At 51.5% G+C, this 20474-nt stretch overlaps 7 protein-coding genes across 7 annotated transcripts; 4 read left to right on the forward strand and 3 right to left on the reverse strand.

The window, feature by feature from the left end:
* Positions 1 to 438: 438 nt before the first annotated feature.
* Positions 439 to 1686, forward strand: PV08_01921 (uncharacterized protein; the record flags this gene model as incomplete). Its single annotated transcript, XM_016376281.1, has 3 exons — positions 439 to 674; positions 727 to 1522; positions 1588 to 1686. 3 exons carry the CDS (start codon positions 439 to 441, stop codon positions 1684 to 1686), a joined length of 1131 nt encoding a protein of 376 aa, XP_016241557.1.
* A 458-nt stretch (positions 1687 to 2144) lies between these two features.
* Positions 2145 to 2936, forward strand: PV08_01922 (uncharacterized protein; the record flags this gene model as incomplete). Its single annotated transcript, XM_016376282.1, has 6 exons — positions 2145 to 2247; positions 2313 to 2328; positions 2424 to 2511; positions 2624 to 2701; positions 2755 to 2793; positions 2859 to 2936. The coding sequence occupies 6 exons, from the start codon at positions 2145 to 2147 to the stop codon at positions 2934 to 2936; spliced, it is 402 nt and encodes a 133-aa protein (XP_016241558.1).
* A 619-nt stretch (positions 2937 to 3555) lies between these two features.
* PV08_01923 (uncharacterized protein) lies at positions 3556 to 4744 on the reverse strand (the record flags this gene model as incomplete). The annotated part of the gene is made up of 2 exons (XM_016376283.1): positions 3556 to 3809; positions 3994 to 4744. The coding sequence occupies 2 exons, from the start codon at positions 4742 to 4744 to the stop codon at positions 3556 to 3558; spliced, it is 1005 nt and encodes a 334-aa protein (XP_016241559.1).
* Positions 4745 to 10245: 5501 nt separating this feature from the next.
* Positions 10246 to 10968, reverse strand: PV08_01924 (uncharacterized protein; the record flags this gene model as incomplete). Its single annotated transcript, XM_016376284.1, has 1 exon — positions 10246 to 10968. One exon carries the CDS (start codon positions 10966 to 10968, stop codon positions 10246 to 10248), a length of 723 nt encoding a protein of 240 aa, XP_016241560.1.
* An 839-nt stretch (positions 10969 to 11807) lies between these two features.
* Positions 11808 to 13235, forward strand: PV08_01925 (uncharacterized protein; the record flags this gene model as incomplete). The annotated part of the gene is made up of 1 exon (XM_016376285.1): positions 11808 to 13235. One exon carries the CDS (start codon positions 11808 to 11810, stop codon positions 13233 to 13235), a length of 1428 nt encoding a protein of 475 aa, XP_016241561.1.
* A 730-nt stretch (positions 13236 to 13965) lies between these two features.
* Positions 13966 to 15180, reverse strand: PV08_01926 (uncharacterized protein; the record flags this gene model as incomplete). The annotated part of the gene is made up of 1 exon (XM_016376286.1): positions 13966 to 15180. The coding sequence occupies one exon, from the start codon at positions 15178 to 15180 to the stop codon at positions 13966 to 13968; it is 1215 nt and encodes a 404-aa protein (XP_016241562.1).
* A 2201-nt stretch (positions 15181 to 17381) lies between these two features.
* On the forward strand, positions 17382 to 20363 carry PV08_01927 (uncharacterized protein; the record flags this gene model as incomplete). Its single annotated transcript, XM_016376287.1, has 1 exon — positions 17382 to 20363. The coding sequence occupies one exon, from the start codon at positions 17382 to 17384 to the stop codon at positions 20361 to 20363; it is 2982 nt and encodes a 993-aa protein (XP_016241563.1).
* Between the last annotated feature and the right edge of the window lie 111 nt (positions 20364 to 20474).

The raw sequence follows: 20474 nt of genomic DNA on the forward strand, positions 1-20474 counted from the left end.
GTGCCTGTGACAAAGCTGTGAAAAGTTTAGCGTTGGTAGAGGGTTAAAGTGTAGGCAGCGCAAAGCCTACACTAGGCCAGCCCACAAGCCCCTGTGGTGGTAGGCTGGAGCCGCTTTGGCAGCGTTGGCTCTGTGATTTACTGAGTGCCATTATTGACCCTCCCGTCGTCTCCGCCCCCTGGGCCCTCCTGGGCCTTTTAGTGAGCTCAAGATGCGAGGAACTCAGCTTATTAGCCTTTAGGCTACCGCCAGCATGCCCCCGAGAGCCGCTCGTAAGGCTCTCAAGCCAATATCATTCGCTACAGTGACGTCTTGTGCCCGTTGGGTATATTTCTCGACCGACGCAGTTAAATCAATCTAGTTTTCTTGACAAACACCTCCTACGTCCTGCAGGCTTCCTTACCCCAGTTAGACTTCTACAGCACCTCTCTAATCAATATGAATTGGTTCAAACAGCAATTAGCCAATGTCGTTGGCACCGAGGAGCCCGAGTACGGCCCTTCAGCGATACAACCCGTGACAAAGCAAGCCGAGATGAAGCCCTATTCAGTCCTCAGCAGAGATGACCTACGATGGAAGGCCCTGGAGCACACCAACGTGGAAACCGAGACCTTCTACTTCTTCACCGACGACGGAACGACAGCCATGGCACAAATCATCTATAGTAACGTTGGGTATGATTCCGCCGGCGCACACCGCCAGTGTCCGTGACTGACCGCAGAATAGTGGGATCCGTACAACCTGTCAATTCAATAGCAAGATCTTCGATCATGAGGGCGTTGGGAAACATCAATGGTGCTCAGATCCACTGCACAATTACGGATTCGATGAATCGCAGACTTGCTTCTTCGCCGACGATGTATCCATGGAGTTGAACGAGGCGGGTGATGCATATACAATCAAGTCGGCCAGGAATGAGGACTGTATCATCAGTTTGGTGGTCACAAGAACGGCCCCCGGTTTCCAAGTGGGAGAGGATGGCACTAGTTACTTTGGAACAGACCCTGCGGAACCCTGGGGTTCGATGCGACATGCTTTCTGGCCCAGGTGCACTGTTACAGGGACCATTCAAACGCCATCCAAGACATACCAGATGAAGGGAAGAGGAATGTATGTGTATGCCCTTCAGGGCATGAAGCCTCACCATTTGGCGTGCCGGTGGAACTTTGTCAACTTCCAAACACCAACTTACTCGGCTGTTTTGATGGAGTATACAACTCCCCAATCCTACGGAAAGACTGTCGTGTCGGTCGGCGGGATCGCCAAGGACAATGCTCTCGTGACGGCCGGCATCTGTGAAGCCAAACATGTGACATCGAAACAGGAATCGGAAAACGACTGGCCTGAACCGACAGAGGTTTCTTTCGAGTGGAAGGATCAGAATGGAGGGAAGACCAATGTAGGAGAGATCAGTGGTGCTCTCCCTCCGAAAGCCGATCGCATCGAGGTTCTGGCTCACTTGCCTGGTTTCGTGAAATCCTTCATCTCGGGCGCGACGGGCCTGAAGCCTCACATCTTTCAGGTAAGTGAATTACAAGTTTCAAATCTTTTTTCATCATTACTTGCGCGCTGACCGGGTCCCCGTAGTACTCTTCGAACGACCAACTCACGTTGAAAGTGAAGGATGGCGAACAGGAAGTTTCCGAGCCTGGCCGCCTTTTTTGTGAAGCCACCTTCATCTCCTAACGACACCTCAAGCATGTGTTTCATGATGATATAGAATTTGGAACGGCTGGATGAACTAAGTACCTACGATTGGATATATTGGATATCCTAATGTCTAATATTACCTACCTGTTGTGCCCTTGTTGTTTGACCGACCTCTCTCCTTGCAACTCAGCTCTCTCACACACAACTTCTTCCTTTCTCTCATCCTTCTCTCACTTGGGTCTCAGAGGCTTCTCACCGTGGCCATTGAAGGGGCTGGCATGGCTTTGTCTTTTTTTCTCCCAAAGGTCTTCACTGCCTAGGTGCAAACTCAACTCACTCAACTCAACTCTTTCCTTTCACGCGAGTATCGACGATCTTCTCTTTTCCTCTTCTACCACCCGGATATTGACGCCATCAGTATCTCCCACTTTGGAAAGCAAGCAACTTCTTATCTGAATTAATTCACCTGCCACCCTCGAGCAATTATCCCGAAAATGCCAGTCCAGAAGCCTGTCTTCATCCAGGGCCAGGGCCAGAACCAGGGTCTTCGCCGCCACCGCCCAAATGTCCGCAAAGCCGACGCCATCCACGGCATCAGTGAGTCAACTGGATTTACAAGGTAATTCTGAGGAGTCCAATGCTGACACCTCATCGATCAACAGCCAAGCCATCAATTCGGTATGATCACCACTGTCCTCCCTCACGGCAGTTAGGGCCTGTCCAGCAGCGTACGGAACGTTGCACTGAGCTAACCATGGAACTCTCGAAATCAGTCGTCTGGCCCGCCGTGGAGGCGTCCGACGGATCCAATCGACCATCTACGATGATGCCAGAATGGCACTGAAGGATCATCTTACAGAGGTCAGTACAACTTCATACGTTGCTGTGTCTTTTACGTGGTCCGTGGTTGGTCTCCGAGACCGAGAATGAGATAGAGAAATTAGAATTGAATTCCACTGACTCTGATGCATAGGTCATACGTAAGGTCGTTATTCTGATGGGAGGCCCAGACAACGAACGAAAACATGGGGTTCCTGTTACGCAGAAGAAGGTGAGACTTGATGGTGGTGCCGTCGAAGGAGTCGTGTACTAATGCACCTTCAGACCGTCACCACCAACCATGTTATTTACGCACTCAAACAAGTGAGTAACCAGGAGTACACTGTCGATCTTTCACCAGGTGTCTCCAGTCTAACGGCCAATTACAGATGGGACGGCCCCTGTACGGCTTCCACGAACCCTACCCTACTTCAAAGCGTGGAACACTGGCGTTGAGGAAGATCTGACGTCGTCGGAACAGCATGTCTTGATTTGTCGCACAAGCTCTATCCGCATCTTGGGGGTGATTGGAGATTGTCGTTTTGCACAAGGACATCACAATCAGAGTGTTCGGCTTGGTTGGGTTTCTTTTGAACGTCTGTCGTTGGTGTGAGCCATGGGTACAGGCCACTGATACGCTCCTCTCTTTTTTCTCTCCATTCATCGAGTTTTGGTAAATGGTGGCAAGGACGTCGACATCAGAGAGATCATGTATAGCTCTCCAGAAGGTGCAGGAAGCATACGAGTACGGGAATGGGTTATCATTCAGCCAGAGTTCGTTGGACAACGCGGGGGATAGAATTGAAGTCAGACTGTGCAAAGGAGTACAACAGACACACGATTCAAAAAGCAAGAGGTTACATCGTGGACAATAGTGGCCAGAAACGCTCCGGAAGCCTGAAGGAGCCGTCAATGATACCGAGTTTCATCGCCACAACGATTCTCGCGTACGAGGAGAGTCATTTGTCATAAGAAATAAAACTACGACAGGTATGTAGGTTTTCGACGCTCTGAGCATTTTTATTTTTAACCGTCCCAGCGAGAAAACCCCTGGGTGTCCATACCACCCCCCAAGTATCATCGTCCCTAGCATTTCAACAACAGTTTTCCGGTTGTCTTCCTGCCCTCGAGATCCTTGTGCGCGAGAACGGCGTCTTTGAGAGGGTATATCTTGTGGATTTTAATGTTGAGCTTACCGGACTTGATCAGATCGAGGACGCCGTTGGCGTAGAATTCCAGCTCCTCGCGCGTCACGATGTAGTTAAACAGTGTAGAACGCATGATCGAAACGTTCTTGGCCGAGAGTTTAGCGATGTTGAACGGTGGGATCGCACCGCTCGCTGTTGTGGGCGCATGTGGTATTAGTCGATGTTGGGCAAGACATATAGATAGGTGGGGAGAGAGGGAGAGAGGGAGGGAGAGAGGGAGGGAGAGAGAGAGAGAGAGATAAAAAGATGTAATAGAACAGACTGGTTGCGATCGAGCTTGTCTTGTCTTGACTTGAACTTGGACTTGGAGACTTACCGTTTCCAAAATATACCACCTTACTCTTCCTCTTTGCAACCTCAAGGCTCCCTTCATAAGTATCCTTGCCGACACCGTCGAACGTACAATCGACGCCCTTGCCGTCGGTGAGCTTGAGGACCTGTTCGACCCAGCTTGGGCCGTCGGTGGCTTTGTAGTCAATGACGTGCGTGGCACCGTTTTGCTTCGCGAGCGCACACTTCTCGGGACCCCCCGCGGTGCCGATGACAGTCGCGCCAATGTCCCTGAGGAGCTGGCAGAGCAAGAGGCCCATTCCGCCGGCGGCGGCGTGGACGAGGATCGTCTCGCCGCTTTTGACCGGGTATGCTTCCTTGACCAAGCTCAGCGCAGTCATGCCCATCAGGTACCCGCCGACGGCGTGCTCGTCCGCTATGCCGTCGGGGATCTTGACTACCCTATCGGCCTTGACGGCCGTATACTCTGCATAGCCCCCGGACGCCATCCAGACGACCCGGTCGCCCTCTTTGAAGCCCTGCGCGTTGGATCCCTCTACCTTTGCGATGGTGCCGGCGGCCTCTTGCCCGATGATCATCGGCAGCCCCCCCGGCGCAGGGTACAGCCCGGACCGGAAGTATGTGTCGATAAAGTTGACGCCGGCAAAGTTGTTCTTGACCAACACCTGGCCTTCGGCGAGCTTGGGCACCGGCTGCGACTCGGTGTACTTCATCACGTCGGCCCCTCCGTTCTCGGGAACCAGGATGGCTTTCATCGTGGATGGGACGGACGACATCGTGCGTCTAAGTCCCGGCAGGGTATGGTTCCCGCGCGGTAGCTGTGAGGAAAGGGAGGAGAGTCTTGAAGCTGCGGTCGCTCTAGTAGATGTAGCTGTGAGGATGGTATGCGGAATTCTTGCGCGGAATGGACTCAAGGACATGGACTGGCGCTTGTTCACCGTGTGGTTCTCGTATCACATCTACTGAAGGACGGAGGTCGGGAGCGATGGGATTAACAATCTTGCTTGCACAGCGCAGAAGGGCTCGGAGTATTCTGAGATTGGAAGTATGAAAAGGGCAATGAAATGTAGAGAGAACTGATTTACCTTTGGACGTGCCCAAGTGTGTCGAGAGACACCGAGTCCCCGCCGACGTCGCTCGTCATTTGTAAGACAGCGACGACATCCCCGCACCGTCTTCGGACACGGATGTGAGGACATTGATAACACAGTTATTGCCCGGCGGATAATCCGATGCTCTTATTGTTGCTGTCTGCTGGAGTTAAATCCCATACCTACCAGGTACTGCACCTGCCCGATCCGTACCGGTAGAGTGTGGGTGGATTGGTCAGCATCAAGCTCCAGCTCGATGTTCGTCCGCGAGGCCAGTCGGATAGTGGCTACGCTCATCATCGACTATATGTTCATGAATTGAGAGTACTCACAAATCACTTCCCAATTCGATACTGGTATCTGGTAAGAGACTCACGTACACAGCAGCAATCCGACACAACTCTCCCGAGATACACCCCGAGCTATATCAGCCACGGGGGTTTGTTACCCCGCAGAAAGCGTCTGGGGGCACCGTAAAGACTCATGGTACGAACGAGGCGTTTGGCGCTTCTGATAGTGAGTGTCACTGTTGCAGAAGACATCAACCACGACTTCACCGGCACCACCCAGCCGGGAGATCGCATCCCACGGGTAATGCTTCGCCCGGCAACCCTGAGACGAATGCTCTGACCGGTGAGAGGTTGATAGCAAACCATGACATGTTCAGAAGTGGTACTCTACGCAAAACAAGGCGCAGAGATAGCGAACACCGGTCGATCACAAACGAGTTCCTGCGCCCGATTACGCCTGGGAATTATCCCTTCGGCCTGAAGTTCCCTCGTCTGACAACCGGTAAGTATTGCCAATGCTCGATCAACGCGATCACCTGGTCCTACCAAGGGTTACAAGGGATGCCCCGTTGGTGATGTTCACTGCGAGCCGGGTGTGATGGTGTGCGAAGCATCGCAATTGTGACAACGTGTGGAAAGTGCCCTCAGATCGCACGAACAGTGGGACGTTCGATTCGATGGTTTTCAGACCGAGCAAGAATACTCACAGAAAGCAGCCGTCGGTCAATCATGCGAATCAATGATTCGGGAATATGGCCACACAATTCAGCCGTTGCCAACGAGGCTTGGGCAGACACCACAACAGAGGCAAAGCTCGCCACTGGCTCGACCCAATGACAACGCCGGGGCCCTGATTATGCACATGGGAACTTTGTGGCATTGTGCTTTGCCGTCGATCTGTCAGGCACTCTGCAAGCGTGAGTGGCTGCCGTAAAAGCCTCAGGAGATTGACACTCCATCAGGATCGCCGAAGGTCTTCTCATGTGTATGTGTCAGACGCCAACTCGCCCCGGACTTTAGTCTGAGTAATATTAAGTACGTTGCAGGATGCATTGCCCTAGATAGAGTAAGTGCACTGTTCCCAGGTATGAAGGACTGTAAGCGCCAAAGCAAACAAAAGTGCCGAAGGATCGTCGGTGTCGTGAGACGGTGTAGCTGTGTACGAGTACGAGCACTAACTTGTATCTGCACCACTGGGTTCAGGCATGTGAGGATGGTGCGACTGTATATATGTTGGCTGCTCCACATGGCGACATGGCTTGCGGCATCCCGCGGCTTCTGCGTCCGAAGGATGAATGTGCATCGAGATCACTGTCGAGATACTTGATGCACACAGGTCTTTTCTTTCAGCCATGGCTGCTTGGCCTTGCGCAATTCATGCATTAGAGCCTCCTGCGAGAGGGGAACATGGGAGCCGTCAGCTCTCGTAGGCTGAGGGGGAGCATGAGGGAGCTAGGCGAAGTGTTAGCAACATGCAGCGATATGCACAGGCATTTGTGGGGGGAGTCGACGTTGATCCAATCGACCTCTGTTGGCTGTCTCTGTTCACCTTTCAACACCCCCCAAGGTCTTGTCGATCCCGCGTTTTCCTTTGTTGAGGAGAGCCAAAGTGCCTGAAAACTCAGCAGACACCGCCATTCCTCCACTTCGCCTCAAACATGGGCTGGATACCTATCTGCAGCTTGCCTCCCACAGGGAACGAAAGCCACGTACTCGAGCCCCCGGTCTAAGGTACCGGGTTGCAATACCGATAAACTACCAAGGTCTGCCCGCAGCTCTCCCCAGATCGGGCAACAGAGTGATGCCGCCTTTGCTCTCGCTGTTAGTAGCCTTTAGTTGATTTAGACTGTACACTAAGACCTACTAAAAGCTAATCAATCACACTAATGAGATTCAGAGAGCCTAGAAGTCCTAATCGGATCGACTTTGCAATACTACCTACTACTGGTATATTCAAGCTAGTATTGAGAAATGGTTTTATGATTTGGGACGTTCTGGAATCATTATACATTTATTAAAGGAAATAAAACTGTACACTGTGCAATCCTAAACTTTTTCGAAAGGAACGCTCTTGTTAGGACTTGGGAGGGCCAACAGAGCCAGCACCGATCTTGGCACGGAGACTTGGCACGCACGCTCACTATCAAGGCTTCGAGGAGTCTTTGAATCCCGAGTGAAAAGGAGATGGGTGTTGAGCCTCTTATTGATATCTACCACTGTTCTATTCCCTTACAGTTCTATCGAGCACGGTGGTTGTAAGTAGGTGGTTTTAGTACCAAACTTCGTCACAGATTGCCGGTGGTTATCGCTCAAACTGAAACCGGTCGCGAACTTATCGATCGAGTATGCTCGTATTAGCCGATTCTTCCAGCAACGCTTTATCAATGGTGACTGAGGACAGATGCGAAAACATCTTGGAGTCATGGGCTCATCATGCCGAAGACGGCCTACCTTCCGGAGTTCTCTGTCAGCCGGCGGGAGATAGAGGAAAATCCTTCTCCACGATTTGCCTACTATCCCTGCAGGACCAGGCAGTGACGAGGCCGCCGATGCCCAAGCCCGTTTCTCTTTGCAGAAACCTGTGCCGATAAATGGAAAGGCGAGAATGCCTGGGCCGCGGGGTGCCTCGACCCATTGAGCGATGGCGGCCACGCGACAAAATTTTTCTGTTTTCCAGAGTCCGTGCGGCGGCCATCTCGGCTTTCCTGACCTCCTTCCACATGGTCGGGTCTGGTCCATCTTGTACACAATGAGCCACCCACACCACTTCTGTTTCCATCCGCCCGACTGGGCCATACGGGATCATGGGGCTCGCGCTCCGAGGATGCATTAGTTCTGTCTGTGTGAATCGGCCGAAGGATGAAATGGTCCTACCGGGATGCCCTGGTTTCCTGCGAGCGAGAAAGGCATTGAACGGACTACACAGGAGCTTTGGCCGAACATTGCTCAAATTGTGATGAGACGTTATTCTGGTCTTGTTTCACTTCCGCGCGTTGCGAGTGAGATAGCGATTAGACTATTGGCCGGACATCGCACCGTCTCTGACAACCGGGGTTCGACAGTCTTGGTCGAACAGTCTTCAAGTTTGGCCTCGACTCTTGATCGGAATAAGATTAATCGGACTCAATACTGTCCTCGCGAGAAGATGGTCGAGAATTTCTCCTCCGAAGGAATGCTCAGGCCCATTGGGATTGTCATGCGATGATCGAGGCTGGCAGTACTTCATACGTACGGGCACTGGTTCTGCCGTACTGGGAACCCAAGATCACTTGATGATCCGTTGCATACCTTACATTGCAGCCTCCAAACGCAGTCCTGTCCTCGGTACTATGGTCATACTGCTTCAAGCTTCAGTTGCACAGTCACGGTATCTAGCAAAATAAACCTCTGCACAACTGAGTCTCGCTCCGGAATTAATGTCCGCGATGAATTCTATGGCACCGATCCAGAGAACCCTGGTCTCTCTCTATCGAGCCTCCCTGGTGTACAGCTCCGGAGAGCGAATTCTACAAAGGTAGGGGGAATCGGCGTGGCTTAAGACTATTGTGCACGAACAACCAGCATCCCCAGCGGCGACTGCCACGCTGTGGCGCTGAAGAGCTAACTACAGCCACCACGTTCACGGAAATTCTTGGCTTGAATTGATCTGATTCGATCGCCCGGCATAGTGTCATCCTGGCAGATCAATTGGAGCCATGAGCTTGTCCAGATCCGGGACCCGTTCAGTCGGGACAAACTCTAAAAGGAGTCTGGTCTGTAGTGAGACCCACTAGCAAGTGGTATTACGACTGCACAACTCCCTACTCCGCACGAGCAGGGACAGGGCCACGATACAGTCTGTGCTCCACCCCTCGTCCAATGTTCTCGTCATGATTGCTCCTTCAAGGCTAGGCTGGGCCTACGGCCGCCATGGCTATGAGATCGTGAGCCAAGAAGCTATGTCAACCCTAGATTCTAGCCTAGGTCGCGCGATTCTATGAAGCATGACACCGGCCGCACTCGCACTGGACAATTCGGCATTGATGGCTCTTCCACGCGAGCGGGAGAGCAATAAATCCTCCAAGCTGGATAAGAGACTTCGGCAGGAGGATCCGACGGGCTGGCTTACGACCGTTGAGAGTCCCTCCTCTCCCTTCAACTTCTAACTTTGGTCAACCCTTCACTAACACGCGATGGGTGTTGTGGACATATTGTTGAGAAGATCCTGGCGACTCACAGCTGATCTTCTGCTTGGCAGCTATCCTGTCTTGATCAACGAGATGACATGAGGGCTGCGTTGACGGCACACTGTGGATCTTCCGAGTGAGACAGACACGGGATGAACATTTGTCGCTATAGCCGCCCCTGTCAATGACCTCCGGGGAGATTCTCATTGCTCCATCTTTACGGGATTATCTTGTATCCCGTCCTCTGCGTCGATCCATGGTACTACTCGTCCGGAGCGCTCATTCATGTCATCTTTCCCCTGGTGCCTCATTTCAGCGCTGTCGCTTTGGAAAGAGTGTGTGTGTGGACAGCGCTAGCATGACTGTAGGAGGCCTGTGAAGGAAGACGGGTGATTATCCTCACAAGTTCGGGGCGGACAATCGAGCTCTTTACATCATTTCCGAGGTCGAAGGCTTCTCGCCCAAATGCGCTACTTGGTCGCAGGCAGACCTCTCGTTTTATACTCATAAACTCAGGCTTGAAGAACTATTAGAGACAATAAACTCTCAAAAGACTGTAAATTCCTTCTCCACTTCCATCAGAACGTAGCTGAATAATACCAAACACCAAAAGCCATCCCAGATGCCTGCCTATTGGCCCGTCACGGTAGGCTCAAAAGCAAACCATGGGATCCAGATTGGGACTTCTGCAAGTGGCGTGCAGCTTTATGAGCTAGACAATAGTGCTTTCTCAACTGGAATTGCGAAACCGTTGGAGTTCCGCCATCTGTCTCGCGACATCCAAGTAGATTTCGTCGCTTTTCAGCTTGTGGGGGTTGATCGAGTCAGGCATGATGGCGTGTGAATACTGGCCAGAGACACGAACTTCCGGATCGTAATCAAAAAATCTGTCGTTCCCAAGTTCCACCAGAGTGTAGTTCTCTCCGGCCGTGTATCCCTCCTCGTAGAGAAGCCTTGCAGACAATGCATCTTCGTGCTCATCTGTGATACGATTCCGGGAATAGCAATCGGTCAAAATGCGCAGCAGGTCCCACGAGAATGTGTAGAATTGACCTTGTGGATATAAGTATCCACGATTCCAGTTGAAGGTCGGCCGGGCTATCATGGTTCGGTTCTCGTCCATACGAGGCTGAAGAAAGTCACGGTAGAAGGACTCGGTGTCCAGGAAGGAGTCGTCGTCAATTTTCGAAACCCACTTCCAAGTCGACTTGCCCTTTGTCAAGTATGTGAAAAACTCGATGGTCTTGATCGTATTCGCCACTGTTGCGTTCTCTTCCAAGTGCGACAAGACGATGATATCTTGGTAAGTCTCCATCTCGTGTTGGATAAAGGGGGCCCAGAGCTCTCCCGGGTTCGAGATGACGAATCGCAAGGTGAACCTGTCGTTGTCGTACATCTTGTGCCAGGTTGACCGGATAATGTTACGGCGTCGCTGGCCATGTGCTGGAGACATGGTTGCCAGGAGCCATTCTGACGACCGCATATGCGGGACCCTCGCCCTCGCGAACCTCAGTATGTCCGCCGCTTGACGCTCCAAGACACCTGTCTGTGTATGTATAGGAATCAGGCTCAAGGTGAGCAAGAAAAGCAGGCCTGCGAGCAAGGAAATGTAGCCGCTGCGAGATCTTAGCGAAGCCATGACTCGACCCCCCTTCATAATGATCCTGATGATGTAGTATAACGACCAAAAGACTTGTGAAGCGCGTGTTGGAGCTTATGAGACCCTCGTGCTGCCTACTTCGCCTGGATTCGACAGAGAGGACGGCAAACGGTTGCTGTTCAGTGTTCCGTGTTCACCGTGGTCTGTGCAAGAGCCACACGTTTGTCCCAGCCCATTCCGATTTCGCTGTGATTTTCAGGTTTGGATGCATAAACTTGTGAAATATCAATGCTCAAGCCACATTAAAGGTTGGATAATTGTATAGTTGAATTTCTTGTCGAGTTTTGAGCTGAGAAAAGGTACTGATTCTCCTATAAAGTAAGCGTTCATCCAAGTGGGTGGGGCTTTGACTTTGCCACGTTCACGAGCACCTCCGGTCGAGCTAACTAGAGACCAGAACGCCAGTCCAGACTCCCGTTCGAGGTCAATGCGTGGATTTCTCACTCTGGCCAATTTTCTCCAATATCGCTCAAGTTCAGTTTGCTGTTTCCGAGCCAGGTGCGCGAACTATTTCCGATGCTCGTCCGGCAAATTGGCAATATTCAACCTATACGACTCATCCTCCTGGTCTCTAAAATTCAAGTCGTCTGCGACTTTGCGCATAGAATCCTTCTGGAGTTCTCTATTTCAACATGTCCACGGCGGAAGATACGCACGACCAACATCCTCATGTCTCGATGGCCAAACTACCGCTGTGGTACAGCAGTGGGTACTCTCAATCCATGGTGCGCGCGAACCATGCGTTCACAGGGATCCTGAGTCTTATGACATGGCTTCTTCCCGAATGCCTGCATCCTCGAGGCTCGGCAAACAATATGGCTCTCCGTCCCACGGCTTACCTCGACGCAATACGAGGTTACGCTGCATGGTCGGTCGTCAACCACCACCTCAGAAATCATACCGAAACCTGGTTATTCCAACAACCCCCACTTCTCATGCTGCACAAGGGCAGCTTGGCGGTAGATATATTCTTCATCATATCTGGTTTCGTTCTGAGCAGGAGGGCACTTGATCTCGTCCGCCAGGAAAGAGAGGTTGCACTCCTCGAGTGTCTGGCTTCCTCAACCTTTCGGAGATACATTCGCCTTTACCTTTCGGCTGCCGTCGGCACCTTCATAGCAATGGTGCTCTTCTACTTCAACATATGGTCATGGTATTCCCTACCAAGGTGTGAATCCTTCGGCGCTCAACTACTCCACTGGGTTGGCGATGTGGTCGCATTCAGCGATCCCTTTGCCGACCTCAAGGGATGGTACTATACCGATGTTTTCACGAGCAAGTACCTATTCGTTCTTTGGACCATTCCGATTGAATTCCGAGGATCGATGGTGGTCTTCCTGTTCTGTACGGCGACTTGCAAATTCTCTGCGCGTGCGAGAACGGTGGCCTGTTGGCTCTGCATCCTGCTCTGCTACATATGGCAAAGGGTATATATCTCATTGTTCTTGTTCGGAGTCCTGCTCGCCGAAATCTCACTCAGCCGTCAATCGACGTCCAAAGATGACCTCCCCGTGTGCGAGCAAAAATTTTCACCTATTGCACGGTCAAAGCGAGCCGCCTTTCACCTGGTTCCCATCACCATTCTCATCATTGGAATCTTTTTGAGCAACCAGCCAGTCGATCTGGGATTGCATGGGCCGAACCCGTGGCCATACCTTGACAACTGCATCCCTTCATGGTGGGAAGCCGGTGCGGAGTCAACGATACATTTCTGGACCAGTATTGGTGCGTGCTGTATCCTGTATGCGATCGAGACCTACCCAGCATTCCGTCGGCCACTGGAGACGTCATTTTCGCAATACCTTGGCCGGTTATCTTTTGGCATGTATATCATGCATGTGATTGTGCAAATGGGCCTTTACGAGCGTGTATTGAACCCGGCCCGCGAGGTCTTTTTGGGCGAGTCTCTCTTGAGCTATTGTGTGATATACGTACCTTTTATGATCGTTGTGCTCTGGGTGGCAGATTACTTCAACAGGATGGATCGCCTCGTCATAAATTTCAGCCGGTGGTTGGAGAAGAGATTGTTCGCTCAAGACTCAGGTCAAAGCTCCAAATAATCCCGTGGTGCTGGATTGCCAACACAAGACCTGCAGTGAAGATGAGGCCATGCTTGCACGACACAATATTCTTGCAGGATGTATATATAATTATACCAAGCTACACAGCTCAGTATGTGCTTCATAGACAGAAGCTATAGATAGAAGCTATAAAGAGAAGCTATAAAGAGAAGCTATAGATATTTTAATACGTACAGCAATCTCAAGCTTAACCAGCGTCCCTGTAATTGATGCGGTACACTTATAACTGTAGTTCACAATCATCGTCTTACTACAAATCGGCAGATAACTCGCAGTGCAACCTTCACATAACCCCATAGCCTATTCCTTGCGCATTAATGTTTCATTCCAATTCTTATTCTAGCGGTCTAAAAGGGGTACAGTGTCACGACTTGCAGAGGCTCCCTGCTGAATCTGGATGTCACTAGCAATATGATGAATAAGGGAGCGAGATCAGGAAGTGTACCATAACACGTATTAGGACGTATACTTGCTAGGACTGGGAAAGCATATAAGAAGCCTCTCCCTCAAATCAGGTAGAGAAGACTTCTACAACTTTGGAGTTATTAGTCGTTGCTACAGACGGCTTTTCGAAAAAAAAAAAATTCAACTGTATCAATTAAAAGTCTCGGTGCTATGACGTGAAGCTCGAGATATGCCAGACCGTCCCAGATCTCTATAATACAAACAAGTTTGTTTTATTCATAATTCGTCTTTCTTTTCCTCAGTCTCAAGCTGGCGGCCTCAATTCGGTCAATTCGCCGTGTCCGACGGCGCTACCGATATCTTCCATGGACATGAACTGACCGGTAACATCTGGAAACAAACTCTCAAAGGTGCCTTCCTTGGCCAGAAATCTTGGAATGTTCTGACGAGTAGAGAAGACTAGTCTTTCAGATTCTGCGGTCGGTCGAATGGCCGTTCCGTCCATGTTTTCGTCCTCTCTGATATCACTGCCCCGGTCGACGCTCCCAGCGGGCTTGGATACACCCACGATTGTCGGGTATGGCGCAATGCAACGCATGTTCCACGTCTTCTGGAAGCACATCTGAGCCACGCCCATGTCGATCGCGTCGTTGAATGGGCTCATACTCAGCTCATAGAGAATCTTTTCCGCACCGGCCAAAGAGACGGCCCAGGCAGCGCTACACGAGCCCAGTCCGACGTCGAAGAGAAGGCGAGTCTGGGTGTCTTGCTCCGGTGCAGATTCCCACCGCTCCATGTCGGGCTTGAACCAGTAGCTGCGATTGCCGGGAGGTACCACGGTAGGATCTTTAGGGATGACCCATCTGCGAGAATTCGATGGCTCTGCGGAGCAATGGCCGATCCAGAGCACGTCCCAGCCATCGCCGTAAGGTGAGTGTGGGATCGCTTCCTTCCTGTTGCCCAGAAGCCAGCGGGACCCCCGCGCGACTTGCAGCATTTGATGTTTGATGCCGACATCCCAGTCGGCGTCGTCCTCGAAGATGAGAGCTGACCTTACGCGTTTCCGCACCATTTGCTGCATGGCATTCAGATGCGAACGCCAACAGCCAACTTCAGGAACAGTGCGGTTCATGGTGTGCGGCTGGGCTTTCTGAGAAACCTGGGAGCCGACGGCACCTTCGATGAAGTCAAACGAGATGTTGGTCATACGGGCCTGCATGCTGATCGCATCCTGCTTGTCTGTCCGTTCGGCAAGGGAGACGACAAAGATCTTCCCAAACCCGAGGGTATCGTTGTACACGTCGTGCAAGTTGTCATGTTCAAGAATCTTTTGCGCTGATCTTGAGGTATGCGTCCGAACAGTATCAGAGTATGTCGACCAAGAACCCGGGATTGTTAAGAAAAAAAGGTTACTGACGACGAAAACGGTGACAACGACTAGAGTGTATTTCATGAGGAACGGCCATCGGCGCTTGGGTAGGGGGTGGGCCTCGAACCCAAGAAATGGTCCACTTTCCATCTGGGAGGATCAAGTTGTGCCTCAGCTTTTGCAGCGTCGTTCGCTATCCTCCGGGGGGAGGAAGAAGACTTCCCTGGGTTAGCTGCAAGTGCGAGAGCTACTATGATCAGAAGTTCGACTTGTTCGTAGACTGTTGATCGACGCTTTCAGAGTTATGAATGGCAACCAAGTGTTCAAGCAACGGAGGAGAAAGAAGAAGCATAAGAAAAAGGACCAGGTGTTGTAGAGACTCCTCCAGCGATACAGGTGGGCCACTATCTATCCATCGCATGAACCTACCCCGCGGGTGTGATGATGGCGATTAAGTAAACTACCCTACCAGGAAGGCGTCGAGGCACTTTGTCCAGCTCAAAGTATAACTTGGAGCATCTAGTGTCGCGGCGATAAAATGGAGCATGAGAAATAGCTCCCGTGCCCTACAGAGGCCCAAGCTGCCGGGCTTCTAGACTGACATGAATGAGGTCCAAGCGCACGCTAAAGCGGGCCCAAGCTTGCAAGGGAGTTCCTCGCACAGGAGGCTTGGTTCCCGGCCATCTGGCATAATGACACTGCCGAGATCTGAGTTTTGTCGAGGATTTGCGTAAATCGTACCCACTTGAGTGGAGACCGGTCCAACCAGAAAAGGAAGTTCCAGATCTGCAAATAGTTCCTACCCACCACTGAGTCTGCCCGTGTGCTTTGTACGAATGCGGGCACTGCTCAGTGCTCAGCCCAGGAAGGCGAGATTGCAAAATGCCTCTTATACCCTTGCACCTTGGACAGAATCCACCGTTCAGCCGTCCCCATCGGCCCATCGGGCGGTTCCCATCAAAAGCACTCAGTGGGAGACGGGACGGAAGCAAGACACAAGTGCTCCAGGGCGCCAGTAGCAGAGAGTCGATCCGGGACATCCGTTCGGCGAAATGAGTCTTCGTAGTAGTGTTGGCCGTCCACTCCTCACTATTGGTAGGACGTGACCGACGTGTGGCGAATCGCGGCAAGTACACGAGGAGTAGCATAAATAGGCCGGCACCCCCCTGGTCGCTCATACAATTCGACGTTATTGTGTTCGTTGGGTTTGACCAGCGGAGGTACCAGTCCGTTCATGCTACCCCTCCTGCAGGCCGAGGTTCAGACCTCTGTTGAGAGCCAGAGAAGTTTGACAATGGAGAGCATTGGGGTCCACTTCTGACCAGGTTGATTGCGTTCGACCATGTATGCGCAAGCACATGGTTTTGAATCAGAATAAGACAGATGCAGAGAGCAGAGTGAATAATTCACGAAGCATCGAGGACATGCCAGCCTGCTCGTCATGAGTTCACCAGTTCTCTGGAGGCTCCGGGAGATCGTCTACAAGCTCGTTTTGTGACTTCGTCTGTGTCAAGATAAACCTGTCCAAGTCTGTCCATATATTTCTCAGTCATGACTGGCGGCAGTCAATTGGAGGGAACACAGACCGAGCGAATAACAGGGCCCTGCAGGCGGCTGTTCGCCGTGTGGCTGAAATATACAATTAGTCATCAGTCATCAACATGTGAAGATCTGCCACTGCGTGACAAGTTGATGAGGTACATCAGAATTGCTTAGTATTTCTTATTAGATATAAATCTAAGAAGTTAGTTTGTGGTCATCCATCGTCATGATAGTATCTTGACATTGAGACTTTACGAGCGTGGCAGTTACTAGTGCAGTCTAATACATTGAGTAAGCGTTAGTAGAGTCACTAGAGTGATGGGTAGAGAAAGTGAGGCACTAGCCGCACTAGCGGCACTAGCGCGGCAGGGACAAAAGCCTAGAGAGGTCGTCGTAAAAGCGGCGCTGTCAGCGACCCCGTGCCAGAGTCGTGCCAAGAGGCCACCAAGGCAACGCCGGAAGATGCGTTAGGCCGTTGCACGGTCTGAATCCAAGTCCCATATCCCACTCCAACGCCCGTCGGGTTGCAAACAGATGATGTGCTGATTTCGATCTGGACGACAGCGGTTCTTTCACAGCCTCCCCCCTGGTCAGCCATTGCCAAACCAACCGCAATAGCACTCAACCTTTCAAGTGAAACGCTCCAGATGACAAACGTGTGCAACGACGCTTTTTTGTGCCCTGACCTGACATTCACCGGGAAGGTCATTCTTAAGGCTCTCTCTCTTTTCTAAAGGAGGGGCACCTCCTGCACCGACCCATGGTAATGCTTTCGTCAATGATCAAGTCGTCAGCTCGACTCTATCACAATGGCACAAGTCTGGCCACCATCTCCATGCGTGGAGGATGAAGACGTATCTCTGTCGAAGGAACTCCTGCTCGATGTACCCATACATAAGACCAAGAACGATGATCAGCCTGCAGGAAGTCGAGGCTCGGTTGATCAATACCCCATCATTATCGACAGCGATGACTCGGATACAACCAGCAAGCAACATGGCTCGGACTCGGATGATGTTCCTTCTCAACCTCACTCTGGACACGCCAGCGCGGAGTCGACTACCAACACCGAGAAGCGATTTGTCTTGTTCTCTCCTGAAAGATCCGAAGTTGTGGAGGAACCACCTCTCGAGGACATGCATAGATCTAGATCTACTCCTCAGCTGAACATACGAGAGGAACACAGAGGGAGACCACAAGTGACAAGGATCCACACAGATTTGGGCCCAAGTCGAGAAAGCATGGCGGCGGACCGTCATCGAGAACCATCGCCATATGCTTACAGCAACCAGTCTACAATGGACTCGACATCTGCTGGACCGCGCTCCGGGATTAACCTATTGTCGCCCATGGATGCTAACAGATCAAGAAGGTCTCTGCCGGTGCGACAGCGCAGTCATCCGCAGAAACACGACAGTAGTGACTCAGAGCACGGCTCCAAGTCGAAAAGAAGGCCTGGACGAAGTCGGAGTCGCGCTCCTAGAAAGAGCTTTTCCCAGACCGATCGACCCGAAATCGAGAATACGAAGAGCCCTAGACGTACTCAACTAGATTCGAGGACAACTGAAGACTACAGTTACAATACTCGTCGTCATGGCAGTGCAGCTCCGTCTAAAGGAGATTTCGTCGGCTATAGCTCCAGCTTTAAAGAACACATCACACCACCACAGAGCCCCAAGCCTCTGCCGGGATCTACCCGATCGTCTCTGTCAGAGTCTGCGAGGGATCATGCATACTTCAGGCATGGCACTGACCAAGTCATCACCGACTCACCTTACACTTCCTCGGCGGATGAAGGGCGCTCTCGAAGACAGATTTCAGGAGATGAGAAGAGAGGGAAAAGTGTTGGCCGTTCACGAAGAGCCTCCTCTAGACTTGACCTTCAGGAAATCGACAGGACTTCCACAAGTCGAGCTACTTCTAGACACCGCGATCGTGGGTCGAGAGATGTGTCATCGCCGGAGCCGGTGTTGTCGGATGAGCGACGGCGGCGGGAACCAGATACTCCTCTCTCTGCCCGGGCATTGAAAGCCACAGAAGATTACTTCGGCAGAGCTCTCGGCAGCAAGCAAAGTAGAAAGCTTGAGCCTGGCAATGATCAGTCACGACCTGTATCTCCACTGAGCTCACCCTCAGCTAGCCCTCCCCGTCCGCCTCGTGGGGACAAGATGCCAAGACACGATTTTCAGCCACCATCAAGTGCTGCCAATACCTCGAAACCGAGATCTCGTCCCCCCTCTCAGGATGATAGCCACTCCAATGGCATCAAGCCCCTTACCACACTCCTTAGTGCTGCGACCTTAGGTGCTTCCTTGGCCAAGGCAATTCCGACTGTATCGAGATCCATCGCCACCTCTCTTAACAGTGCGGAATCTCTCAACAGTGGAAGCCAGAGTAGGCCAAGTAACGGAGACAGATCACGAAAGGCCTCGCCAGATCTCTTTATAAGAACCAGCTCGGTGCCGGGTAGAGATGAAGGCCCGTCACTCCGAGTCACGACTTATCCCGTTCATGATGAACGGACACAGCAGAGATCTTCCACCTACACGCCTACTCCTGCTGAAAGTCCTCGAACAGCGGCACGAGCTGCGTCTTATTCGTATCCACCGGAAATCTCACGACCGGCTGTACCTCATAGAGCGATGTCCACCTCGTCAACACAAAGTTTTCATCAGTATCTAAACGTAACATCACAGCAGCCCATGGTCTCGGCGCCAGTCACGCCTGACCCAGTCAACATGTCTTTGCCAGTGGTGCCTCGACCTAGTGTTCCATCACCGTGTCCTAGATCGACGCCGGTGACCGGACTATATGATTGGTATACCATTCGTGACATGTCGTTTCTAGACTTCTGTCCGTCGTGTATGAACTTCCTCGGCGGGACCAGATTTCGAGATCACTTCATTCCTAGCATGCCTAAAGACCTTCGGCAACCGGTTCAATGCGCTATGAGCAAGCCATGGATTCGTCTTGCATGGCTACAGTGTGTCAAACATGACAAGAAGGATCTTTCTCTTGTCTGGGGTTTGACTCAGCCTCCTCCAGAAGGAACGAGAGCCTGTCCTGGTCCCGTACCCGAGCATAGAAGATGGTATCACTTGACAGATCCAAGGACTAATCGGCCTGTGGAAGGATTCGATATCTGTTCCGCATGTGTCATGAAGATTGACATGACATTTCCTCAATTGCGGTCCTACCTCTTTGACAGGCCGCGAGACAAACTTAACGAAGAAAGGATATGCAATGTCAATACCAACAGTCGACACTTCTGGCCCATCCTTACCGAGTTGGAACGACTGGCGGACCGTCGATCCAGGGAGTCTTTAAGGCAGAGAGATATCATCGACTTTGTTGATTACATTCGACGGATATCCCGCCATCGCGAATGCCTCAAGGACACTATGCTGGCAATGACTGCATGGCATTTCATCCCTGACCTACCCGAATTCACAATCTGTGAAGACTGCTTTCAGGAGGTAGTCTGGCCTCTTAGAGATCGACCAATAGCACGAGAAGTGTCCAGGACTTTGAAAGTCGTTCCTAATCTGCAAAGAAACCAATCAATACAAGGAATAAGTTGTCAGCTATATAGCGACCGTATGAGGAGGATTTTTCATGACGCCGTTTCGAAGAATGATTTTGAGTGCCTGAGAGCAGCGGCGAGACACAGATATAGCATGGAGCATAGGCTGCAGGAGCTTCAAAGGCGCTATAAAACGGACCAACAGGCTGGGTGGGATAGGAGGGGCGAGATGGAACAAAACATAACGATCTGGAAGTCGATTGAATGACTAACGATTCATGAGAGATGATTTAATGGTTGACGAGAATGAAAACAAATGCCGGAACATAGGAAAAGTGATCGAGAATGTCTTTCCAACGGATGTCATATAATAGTACTC

This window comes from Exophiala spinifera (genome assembly GCF_000836115.1).
Source record: "Exophiala spinifera strain CBS 89968 unplaced genomic scaffold supercont1.1, whole genome shotgun sequence".
Taxonomy (NCBI): domain Eukaryota; kingdom Fungi; phylum Ascomycota; class Eurotiomycetes; order Chaetothyriales; family Herpotrichiellaceae; genus Exophiala; species Exophiala spinifera.